This window comes from Muscardinus avellanarius (genome assembly GCF_963383645.1).
Source record: "Muscardinus avellanarius genome assembly, chromosome: 21".
Classification (NCBI taxonomy): Eukaryota; Metazoa; Chordata; class Mammalia; order Rodentia; family Gliridae; genus Muscardinus; species Muscardinus avellanarius.
The window spans coordinates 18,638,771-18,651,177 of record NC_137807.1 but is presented as its reverse complement, the minus strand read 5'-3'; the positions used below and the strand labels follow the sequence as shown (position 1 = coordinate 18,651,177).

General features: G+C 48.0%; 2 protein-coding genes across 3 annotated transcripts in view; both read right to left on the bottom strand.

Moving 5' to 3' along the window:
- TTC28 (tetratricopeptide repeat domain 28) overlaps nt 1–4,894 on the bottom strand; it is a gene marked incomplete at both ends in the record, with an annotated part of 602,748 nt that extends 597,854 nt beyond the window's left edge. For both annotated transcript variants that reach the window (XM_080717620.1, XM_080717621.1), the window contains one exon: nt 4,799–4,894. In XM_080717620.1, the coding sequence (XP_080573746.1) occupies nt 4,799–4,894 (96 nt within the window). The remainder of the gene's footprint in view (nt 1–4,798) is intronic.
- Nucleotides 4,895–11,584: 6,690 nt separating this feature from the next.
- Nucleotides 11,585–12,407, bottom strand: part of CHEK2 (checkpoint kinase 2) — a gene marked incomplete at both ends in the record, with an annotated part of 40,667 nt that continues 39,844 nt past the window's right edge. The window contains one exon of the mRNA XM_080717793.1: nt 11,585–11,674. Within this exon, the coding sequence (XP_080573919.1) occupies nt 11,585–11,674 (90 nt within the window). The remainder of the gene's footprint in view (nt 11,675–12,407) is intronic.

Here is a 12,407-nt window from a genome sequence, read left to right as displayed (position 1 = left end):
CTTCTGAGCCACACCCACAGGATCTTGCTAATTTACTGCACACTGTTGGCCTCAAACCTGCAATCCTCCTGTCTCAGCCTCCCAAGTACTGTGATTACAGGCATGTAGCACCATACCTGGCTTCAGGGAGAAAATGTGAGAAATAAAATTGGAGTAAACAACCACTAAATGATGAGATTAGATGGCATATCCAAATTCAACTGTTTTTCTAACATGAAATTCTAATATGAAATTTTAGCACAGAGTAGTGGCAGATGCCTATAATCCCAAAATTTGGAGAGCTGAGACAGGAAGAGCGCAGGTTCAAGGCCAGCCCCAGCAACTTCACCAGTCTCTCAGAAACTTAAAAGTCCTGTTTCAAAATAAAAAAAATAAAAAGGGCTAGGGATATAACTTAGCAGCATAAGGTATGTAAATTCAATCCTCAGTAGCAAAAAAGAAAAAGAAAGAAAAGAGCCAGGCGTGGTGACACACACTTGTAATCCCAGTACTTGGGAGGCAGAGACAGGAGGATCGCAGGTTCGCAGTCAGCCTCTGCTACTTAGTAAGACCGTGTTTCAAAATAAAGAATAAAAACCAGTGCTGGGGTGTAGCTGAGAGGTAGAATACCCCTGGGTTCAATCCTCAATACCACAAAAAAAAAGAGAGGGAGAGGGAGAGGGAGAGATATGAAGATGGGAAATGGTTTGGCAGTTCCTCAAAAGGCTAAAGAGAAGCCAGGTATGGTGGTGAGCACTTGGAATCCTAGTACTTGGGAGGCTGAGACAGAAAGATGGCAAGTTCACTGCCAGCCTCTGCTCCTTAGTGGGGCCCTCCACAACTCAGTGAGATACTGTTTCACAATAACAAATAAAAAATCAGAGATTAGTCAGTCACAAAAAATAGGAAATAGGATGCTTTCCCTAATATGTCAAAACTAAGGAGAAATGGGTCATAGGAGGGACTCTAGGTGAAAAAGGAAATCCTATAGAGGAGCAAACAAGACAACCTAAATGAGGGGATGGGAGGGGGGAAGAAGGAAATTCTCTAAAACACACAATGTACTTAAACATATCGAAGTCAACCACTAAGCCAAGCAAGGGAAGGAGGGACGGGGAGGGAATGGGGTGGGAATTGGGTAGGGGTTAAATCGGTGATGTGTACATGTGTATACACACAAAATTTTTACCCCAATATGATGTATGAATATAATTCACCAATAAAAATTAAAAAATAGAGAAAGATAGATAGAAAGATCAGGCTGGGGGTATAGCTCGGATATAGAATGTCCCCAAGTTCCATTCCCAGTACTGGAAAAAAAAAAAAAAAAAAAAAAAAAAAAAAAAAAAGCTAAACAGAGTTACCACATGGCCTAACAATTCTACACCTATGTATATACTCAAAAGAAATGAAAACATGTCCACACTAAAATTTACACAAAACCTTTCATAGGATCATTCATAATAGGCACAAAAAGCCAGGCATGGTGGCGCCTGCTTGTAATCCCAGCATTTGGGAGGCTAAGACAAGAAGATTGCGGTTCATGGACAGACTCAGCTACTTAGTGAGGCCCTTTGCAACTCAGACCCTGTTTCAAAATAAAGAACAAAGAGCCAGGCGTGGTGGCACACGCTTGTAATCCCAGCATTCGGGAGGCTGAGACAGGAGGACCACATTTTGCGGACAGCCTCAGCTACTTAGTGAGGCCCTTTGCAACTCAGTGAGACCTGGTTTCAAAATAAAGAATAAAAAAATATAGGGCTGGGGGTGCAGCTTGGAGGTAAAATGCCCCTGGGTTCCATCCTCAGTACCACACACAAATTAAATAAATAGTAGGCAAAAACATAAAAACACCCACATATCTATCAACAGGTGACTATATAAACAAGATCTGGTATGTATATATATGAAGAACATGCTCCATTCTGGATGAACCTCCAACACACTGTGTTAACTGAAAGAAGTCAGTCACCAAAGACTATAAGATCCCATTCATTATACAACGTCCAGAATAGGCTGGGTGTAATCCCGGCACTTGGGAGGAGACGGGAGGATCGCGCAGGTTCAAAGCCAGCCGTGCATGCTGGCTTAGGAGACCCTGTTTCCAAATAAAAATGTAAAAATAGGTCTGGGAGTGTAGCCCGGAGGTAGAAAGCCCCTGAGTTCACCGCCCAGTACCACACACACATGCAAAAAAGGCCGGGCGTGGTGGCGCACGCTTGTAACCCCCGCACTTGGGAGGTGGAGACAGGAGGATCACGCAGGTTCAAAGCCAGGCACGCTGGCTTAAGAGACCCTATTACCAAATAAAAAGCATAAAATAGGTCTGGGAGTGTAGCCCGGAGGTAGAAGGGCTTCCAGGAACCCCGGTACCACACACACACAAAAAAAATCCAGAATAGCTAAATCATAGAGAGAAAAAGGTTAGTTATTAGGAGAGGCTGAGGGAAACGGGAATAATGAATGGCTAACAATGGGCAAGAGGATTTGGGGGGAGTGACAAGCATGCTTCTGTAGGGTGGACGGTGATGACAGTTCTACAGTTCAGAGAATGTATCGTAAAGCACTGAATTAAGCCAGGGGTGGCAGAGCACTCCTGTAATCCCAGTACTTAGGAGGCTGGGACAGGAGGATCAGAGGTCTGAGGCCATTATCAGCAATACAACAAGACCCTCACAACTTACCAAGACAATGTCTCAAAATAAAACTAAAATAAGGCTGGGAGTATAGTCAGAGGTGGAATGCACCTGGGTTCAACCCCAGTAAAAATAAATTATACTCAAAAAGGGTTACTTTCACAATAGGCAAATTATATCTCAATAAAGCTTTTTTTTTATGGTAGAGGGGTAGAATCCAGAGGCTTTCTACCTCCAGGCTATACTCCCAGATCTATTTTGTACTTTATTTGGAAACAGGGTCTCACTAAGTTGTTGAGAGCCTCACTAAGTAGCTGAGGCTGGCTTCCAACTTGTGCAATCCTCCTGTCTCAGCCTCACAAGCTCAGATTGCAAGCGTGTGCCACCACGCCCGGCTCAATAAAACTTTGAAAAGCCAGCATAGTGGCACATATCTGTTAATCCCAGTACTTGGGAATCTAAGACAGAAGGACCACAGGTTTGAGGCCACCCTTGGCAACTTAGCAGAAGCCTCAGCAGCTTAGCAAGACCTTGTTTCAAAAGAAAAAATAAAATCAGGCTGGGGACATAGCTCAGAGGTAGAACGCCCCTGGATTCAACCCCCAGTACCACTATAAGATAAAATAAAGACACTTAGAAAGACACAAGACACAAGAACAACACACGGAGACTCCAGCACACAATTTTTCAATTTTTCTTCTTAAGATGCAATCTTAGCTCAAAAAGTCTTGTCTTCCTATACTTGCATACTTTGCTCAATGCACTCTACTCAAGTGAAACCAAGTAAATCAAGTTGAACTTGGTGAAAAAAAAAAATCAGTCTCGGAAATATCAAACAATTCTATTTTAGCGTTGACGCTGAACTAAACATAAACCTGAATTTCAAAGTGTCACATAAAACTACGAATACTCAGAGGTTTAAGCGAATTGCCAACTTTCCAGAATAGATAAACAGTTATTCAGATTCGCCTTGATGCAAAAGTAAATGTTTACCTGCTTTGAAGGAACCGAATCCTGTAGGCCTAATGCTCCCATAGGAAGAGAAAGAAATACGCGTTTTTTAATTCAGAATTTTGCTTCAAAATTTAGTTTTAACCTAGATGGGGTGGACAGACTCGACCCTTTACACTAACCAATAAATACCCTGCTTTCGACTGAATCATACTGAAACATGGCATTATCAACAGTCACAAGAGTTGGAAGCTGAGAAAAAACAGATATTCCATAGAGCCGACAGAAATACTGCTCTCAAAAAGCTCCGGAAAATGCCTAAGAGTTCCTGTGTGGCAAACTCGGTTTGCCATACCCTTATCACAACTTCAAAAGTTTGTTAAAGGCCACGGGTGGTGGCCCATTCCTGTAATCCCAGTCCTTGGGAGGCTGAGACAGGAGATCTCAGGTTCCGGGTAAAAGCCTCAGCGATTTAGCGAGACCCCTCAGGAACTTAGTGAGACCTTGTTTCAAAATAACAGGGTGTGCATGGGGGGGGGGGGGTTTAGCTTGGAGGCAGAACGCCCCTGGGTTCGATCCCCGGTAGCACAACACACTCACACAAATCTGGGCATGGTGGTGCACGCCTGTAATCCCAGCGCTTGGGAGGCTGGAACAGGAAATTCGCGGGTTCGAGACCAGTCTCGGCCATTTAGCGAGACTCAGCAAACCCCGCAAGACCCTGTTTCTAAACAAATAAATGAAAAATAAATAGATAAAATAAAGCCAGGAGTGGTGGTGATGCACGCTTGTAATCCCAACACTTGGGAGGCTGAGGCAGGAGGAGCACCGATTCAAGCAGCGATCTGCCGAGACCCCGTTTCCCCAAAAAATAAATAAATAAATAAATAAATAAATAAATAAAAAAAAAGGGCTGGGGCGCGGGGGCGGGGGGCGGATCTCACAAGAATGCCTCGCGCTCCATCCTCAGTACCCCCCCCAAAAAAAAAAAAAAGTTTGTTCCAATTCTCGAACGTCGCTCCCGCGCCCGGCCGGCTCGGGGCCGCCCCGCGGCCGGGGTCTTTGGGCGTGCCCCGCCGCCCCGGGCCCGGCCCCCCAGCCCCGGCCCCCGGCGACACCGACACCTGCGCGGGCTCCGGCGGCCGGCCGGGGGCGGGGCCGGGGTCGCGGAGGCCCGGCCGGCGCGCGGCGGCGTCCCACAAAGAAAGTCCGGCCCGCGCCCCCGCACTCACCGGCGCCGGCGCGCACTCGGGCTCCCGCCGCCGGCGGCCCCGTCCCGGCGTGGAGCCCGGCAGCGGCTCGGGCGCCGGCGGCAGCGACGGCTCCATCCCGCGGGGCCCGCGTCCGCCTCGAGCTAACGGTCCCGCCGGCTAGGCGCGCGCGCCGCTCCCGCGCGCCATGTTCCCGCCGTGCCGCGCGCGCCCGCCCCGCGCACGCGCGCGCGCCCCCCGCCCGCCCCGCGCGCGCCCCCCGCCCGCCCCGCGCGCGCCCGCCCCGCGCACGCGCGCCGCTGTTCCGGGCCCCGCGTCCCCGCCCGCCGCTCTGCGGACCACCCGGCGGCGCAGCCGTCCGTGTGCATCGGGGGCAGCCCCGTCTCTTCCGCGCTGAAACCACCCAGCACCGGACCTCCTGCTGACCAGGTGACCAGGCCAGGCCGGGGCTCTCTAGCAAGGGCTCCGGCTCTGGAAATCTGGGAAACCTCCAGCTTGTCACCTGGTCACTTGACCGGGCCGGACGGAGCGCCTCGACTTCACGAAGGAAAACGGTGGCAGGTCATCGCAGCTTGGATCTGAGGGTTCAGGTTGAAAACACCCGCATTACCTGGCACCCACCAAGCTCTCCAGGGCTCGCTGGAGCGACTCCTGTCCTTGCCATTCAAGAGTTCTCAGAGTGGAGTGAAAGGGGCCCTGCTCCCAAGCCCTGCCGTGTAATTAGCTGGGAGGAGTTCACCCAACTTTGGGATTGCCAGAGACGCTTTCTTCCCACATCTTCGCTTTCCATTCTCGGTCCCAAAACCTCTATGGAAACCCTAAAGTTGGCGGAAAAACAATAGCAGACATTTTCCCTACTAGAAAAAAAAGAAAAAGCCTTCAAGAGTCTCTTGGAATTTGTAACTGGTTACATTTATTATTCTTGGCCTTTTTAGACACAAGTGACACAAAGAAGCAACCTAGAGTAAAAGAAACAAGCATGATTACATAGTTGCAAAGTCCCGGGTAGTGCTCCACTTCAGTCACGGCTGATTTGAAGCTCAAAGCAATCTCGGCCTCCCACTTCTGTCTCAGGTCTTGCTTCCCGCTCGGACAATTTCAGGCTCGTGTGACTCCCCCCCCCCCATAGTGCCCCTGGCACCTACTAGCCCCATCTACCCAGGATAATGGCCTTTTTCCAAAATCCCTTATCCCAAATGCTCAAAGTTCTTGTCTCAGATCCCAGATTCAGAGATATTCGCATACATATAACGACATGCGTTGGGATGGCACCCAAGTCGAAACATGAAATTTGTTTCATATATATCTTATGCGTCCAGCCTGAGGTTAGCTTTATCCGCTATTTTTAATAATTCTGCACTTGCAACAAAGCTTCATGGAATGGAGTTTTCCACAGAGCACCATGTCAGTGCTCAAAAAAAGTTCTGGATTTTGGAGCATTCTGAATTCTCAGATCAGGGATGCTCGTTTTATGGGTCCAGCTAGAGCCCCAGGGCCAACTTTCACTGCACCGGCTTGGGCCACATGCCCGGCCTGACCCAGTCACCACAGCCAAATTGGCTAGACCTAGCAAGATGGGAAGGCTGGAGTCATCCCCTCCAGAAGAACACAGAGGGGAAGGGGAAGTGGGGAGGAGAATGCTCTACCTGCAAAATAGGGATGCAGCTACCACCAGACACCGGGCGCAGAGACAGCGACAAGCACACATGGGTGTGCAGCGGGCCCCCCACTCCCTGCTCTACAGGAGACAAGAGTCATTGGGAAATGACTCCACCTCTGCTCCCACCACCACCCAAACCTGGCATTTCCCAAGTCTGCTTAGTCAAAAGCATCCCAATGACCACACAAGTGTCCCCTAAAGAACGGAAAAGATGGCATTCCTTCTCTCTCAAGAACTTCCCGTATCTCTCTCTGGCTTCTCATGAGCCTTCATAACGGAAGCCAACGAGGGTGAGGCCTTTACCACCTGCCAGGCACGTGATGGACCTTCTTCCATTGACCCCTCAGAAGCAACAGCACGGGCTGATGTCTCATTGTACCCACTTTTCAGCTAAGGAGACAAAATCTCGGCACCTTGAAATAACTTATCCAAAAGCCAGTGTGAGGAAGTTAAGAGCTCGGGGTAGCTCGGGGAACGACATCGTTCCCATTACTAGCATTGCCATCCCGGCTCCATGGGCTTATTTCAGAGTCCTAGTTTCACCAGCTAAGTGGCACAAGGAACCTCTACAGACCCATAGGCTTCCTCCAGAGAGGGAGCAAGCAGTCAGTCAGCTTTTTCTATCCCCACACCCTGATGCTATGACTTCATGAAATGGGGGTAAATGCTCCCAAAAAGAAAAGGTGAGGTTAGAAAGAGGAAGTCAACGCCAAGTGGCCCTGCTCAGTAGTTGATGTCTCCCGATCAGTGAAATATATTAGCTTCCTTTGGCTACTTTAACAAGTAACCACAAATTGAATAGCTTAAAAAAGTACAGTATGATACTCTCATAGTGCTATATTTTAGAAGCCTGAAGTCACGTTCGCTTGGTTACAGTTATAAAAGATTGGTCCTTTCATGGACTCACTCCCTTGCCTTTTTTCAGCTTCCAGTGATGCTCTGCGGTCCTTGGATGGGGCCCCTTTCTCTTAATTTCAAAGCATATCAAAATCTTGTCTAGTTCTGGCTCCTTTTGGTCACTTAAAAGAACCCCTGTGAGCCAAGCGCGGTGGTGCACACTTGTATTCCCAGCATTTGGGAGGCTGAGACAGGAGGATGGCGGTGTGTGGACAGCCTCAGCTACTTAATGAGGCCCTTTGCAACTCAGTGAGACCCTGTTTCAAAATAAAAAAGAATAAACAATAGGGCTAGGGGTGTAGCTCAGAGGTAGAATGCCCCTAGAGTTACATCCCCGGTTCAGTAAAGAAAAAAAAAGGACCCCTGGTGCTAGATGAAGTGGTGCCAGTCTATAATCCCCACCCTTGGGAGGCTGAGACAGGATGATTGCAGGTTCAAGGCTAGCCTCAGCAATTTGGTGAGACCCTCAGTAACTTAGCAAAACCTACTTCAAAATAAGAAAACAGGGGTGGAGATGTAGCTCAGAAGTACAATACCCGGGGGTTCAATCCCCAGCACCACAATCAATCTTTTAAAAGGGCCTTTGTGATGACATGAGATCCACAGAATAAGACAAGAAAATCTCTCCATCTCAAGATCCTGAATCACATCTACAAAGTTCCTTTTGCTGTGTAAAGTAACATATTTAGAGGTTCTGGGGGGATTAGAAAGAGGGCATTGTGTGTGTGTGTGTGTGTGTGCACGCGCGCACGCGCACGCGTGCACACGTGCATGCACGTGATGGTGGTACTGGAAGTTGAATCCAGGGGCATTCTACCTCCGCTCTACACTCCCAGCCATATTTCATTTTTAATTTTTTAATTTTTTTAATTTTTTATTTTTTGGGGTGGTACTAGAGGTGGAACCCAGAGGCTTTCTACCTCCAGGCTACACTCCCAGACCTATTTTATACTTTATTTGGAAACAGGGTCTCACTAAGTTGCTGAGAGCCTCACTAAGTATCTGAGGCTGGCTTCGAACCTGTGTGATCCTCCTGTCTCAGCCTCCCAGGCACTAGGATTGCAAGTGTGTGCCACCACGCCCGGCTTCATTTTTTATTTTGAAACAGATGCTTGCTAGGCTGATGAGAATCTCACTACTTGCTGACACTGTTCTGGAACCTGCAATCCTCCTGTCTCCGCCTCCCAAGGGCGGGGATACAAGCTTGAGCCACCACGCCCAGCTTAAGAGGGTAATTTTTGAAGGCCATTATTCAGCCTACCAGGACAGGTATTATCAGAGGAAGCTAATAAAAGTGCTCTGGAAACAGAGATGAGCTGGCTTACTCTGCCCCAAGAGGGAAAATGCCCCAGGAAACCACAGCCTCCACATTAAATATTCAAATGAACTAAAACCCATCTAACTTGGCAATCTCAGCCTCATTCCTTTAAATAGCCAAACCACCAAATCCCCATCATCGGCCCCTGCACCAGGCCAGCCAAACCTCAGAATGTCTACATACCCTTCTAATGGAATTGCCAGCCACCCCCCCCCTCAAGTGCCACAGGCAACAGCTGTGTGTCCTTGACTCTGTCCTGGCTGCTGTGGGTCATCTGAACGGTAGACTCAATTCATGGTACAGCTGCTGAGTGACTACACGGGCTGGCATCAACCAGGCAAAAAGTTACAAAAGAAGTAGATTCCGTGGAGAAAGAGACAAAATAGAGTCATTTCAACCATCCATTCTGGATGGCTCCCAGGCCAGCCTTCTATGACCCTGAAACACATCCTCCATCAGATGACACGAGAAGGCTTTCTTAATCTTGCCACCAGGAGGGTCCATCTTCCACAGATCAGAGGGCTTTCCCAAAGCCAGCCTATAGGGACTGAATACACTTGGACAGACAAGAACACAAGCTTCTTTTGGCAGTTCACTGCCCATAGCTGAACACTCTGGCATTTTTTAAGATGTAGACGTCAAGCTGGGCATGGTGGCGCACACTTGTAATCTCAGTACTTGAGAGGCCGAGACAGGAGAATCACCGGTTCGCCAGCAGACTCAGCAACTCAGTGAGACTTTTAGCAACCCACTGAGACCCTGTTTCAAAATAAAGAATAAAACAGGGCTGAGGTATCTTATCTAACTCAGGTAGAATGACCCTGGGTTTAATCCCCAGTACCCCCCACACACACACACACACACAAGAGATGCCGACATCAGTCTCTTGTATGTCCCGTCAGCATCAGTCACCATCCAAGTCTAACTCAACATGGAACTGGGAAGACAGAGAATATTTAAGAGTCAGAAAGACCAGGGTTGGGTCCCAGCTCGGCCACCTATCAGCTGTGTGACGCTGAAAATTTACCTTCTGGTTTGTTTGTTTGTTTGTTTGGTGGTACTGGGGTTCCTGGAAGCCCTTCTACCTCCGGGCTACACTCCCAGACCTATTTTATATTTTTAAATTTGGAAACAGGGTCTCTTAAGCCAGCAAGGCTGGCTCCGAACCAGCGCGATCCTCCTGTCTCCGCCTCCCAAGCGAGGGGATTACAAGCATGCGCCACCACGCCCGGCTACCTTCTGGTTTAAACCTGGATTCCTCACCTGTACGGGAGGAGGAGCTGGAGGACCTGGCTTATAGGGCTGCTGTGGGAAGGGCAGTCAAGAACAGGGCTCTGCACAGGGTGCCCATGTCATCAGTGTGTCCCCGTGACATCCCACAGGCCCTATCTGCACCTCTAAAACTCAAACAGCTCTGAGAAACAAGTCATCTGTAACGCATTTGGCAGAGAAGACTAACGTATATTGACCCCAGGCTACTTACCTTTCTCTATCCTCTCGCTGTGAAAATCTGCTGCAGAAATATTAACATGTGTGGTTACAGGGCTTCACTGGGATGTTACATATGACATACAAACGCTCTATCGCCTTCCTCAAACTGGAAAAATTCTGAGTTTCATGACTTATCTGGTCCCAAGGTTGCAGAGACTCTGGACAAGCATCTTTATGGGAATGATCATGAAAATTTAAAACTGTTGAGCCGGGTGTGGTGGCGCACGCTTGTAATCCCCGCGCTTGAGAGGCAGAGACAGGAGGATCGCGCAGGTTCGAAGCCAGCCGCGCTGGCGTAAGAGACCCTGTTTCCAAAAATAAAATAGGTCTGAGAGTGTAGCCCAGAGGTAGAAGGGCCTCCAGGAACCCCAGTACCACCAAGAATAAACAATAAAATTAAATTTAAAAAAAAGAAAAAAAAATTTTAAACTGGCTGCGTGTGGTGGCACTCACCTGTAACCTCCAGTACTGGGGAGGCTGAGACAGGAGTACTGAAGGTTCGAAGCCAGCCTCTGAAACCTAGCGAGATCTCAGCAATTCAGCAAGAACCTGTTTCCAAAAAAAACAGAAACAAAAACAAAAATACGGCTGGGGGATATAGCTCGAAGATAGACTGTTCCTGGGTTCAATTCCCAGCACCAATAAATAAATAAACAAATAAATAAATAAAGCTGGTCTATCCTATAAGCAACAAAAGTACCTACCATTTCTTGGGATCTTTGGCATCCAGCCAATACAAACTCCACCCCGACCTCACCGTGCTCCTTTCCCTGTGACCTACACTAAGGTGTCTTCTGAATGTACATTCAGCTTTCACAGGCTATAACCACGGTGACATGCAGAAAGAACGATCTGCTCGCGAGAACTCCAGATAAAAGGCACACAACTCTAAACTTGTCTCTCTCTCGTTTTGTTTTGGTGCTGGAAACAGAACCTAGGGCATCAAACCTGCTATGTAAGCATTCTGCCACTTAGCTATACCCTCAGCCCTTAACATTCAAAATAAAAATAAAAAAGAAAGAAAGAGAAAAAAAGAGCCGGGCATGATGGCACATGCCTGTAACTCTAGTACTTAGGAAGCTGAGACAAGAGGATCGTTTGAAGGCCAGCCTCAGCAACTTAGTGAGACTCTGTATCAAATTTTTTTTAAAAAGGCTGAGGGTGGGGGTTCGGGGGTGGCTCAAACATAGAATGCCCAAGTTCAACTCCATGTACCAAAAAAAAAAAGAGGAAAGAAAAAAGACATTCAATTAAAAAACTTCAGCCAGTGTAAGCACAAAGCCCACATTCTACCAGGTTTTTAATTGTATATCAATGATTGTAGAAAAGCAATCATTCCCATAATTAAAATACAAACTACAAAAAAAAAAAACAGACTTAAAGAAAAGACGGTTGACAGCAGAGTGAAAGAAGGTGGACTGCTTCACAATCAAGACACAGCTCACAGCACGGCAGAGCGCACATCCAGGCGTTTGGCGGTCACCGTGTGCTCCGCTTCCTCTTCGAGGGGGCGCTTTCGACTAGTGGAAGGCTGCAGAAAGAGGAAAAGAGGGAAATGTTCCAAAGAGAGCCATCGCTTCTACCAAAATCCCCCAACAGGCTTCCAATAAACTGGGGGTATTTCATGCGAACCCAAGTACCAATGAGCACCAGTTGTCCTGACAACTGAATTCCCACCACGCCCCTCTGAACTTGGACATGATTATCTAATTGACACTTTCCTCCCTGTGACTTCCAGTCGATAAATAATGTACAGAATTCTTTTCTGTCTTTTTTTTTTTTTTTTTTTTTTGGTGGTACTGGGGTTCCTGGAAGCCCTTCTACCTCCGGGCTACACTCCCAGACCTATTTTCACATTTTCATTTGGAAACAGGGTCTCCTAAGCCAGCGCGCGCGGCTGGCTTCGAACCTGCATGATCCTCCTGTCTCTGCCTCCCAAGCACGGGGATTACAAACGTGCGCCACCATGCGTGGCTAATGTACAGAATTTGACTATAGTTTTCTCCGAGTGTGGGCGTGTGTGTGTGCATGCACGCGCACGTGCACATGTGTGTTGCTAGGGATTGAACCCAGGGCCGATCTACCTCCAAGCTACACCTCCAGCCTTATTTTTTACTTGGAAACAGTCTCGCTAAGTTGCTGAGGGTGGCTTCAAGCCTGTGATCCTCCTGTCTCAGCCTCCCAAGTACTGGGATTATAGGTGTGCACCACCATGCTTGGTGACTATGATTTTTTTTTTTTACTTTACGATGGTGTAAAAGCAA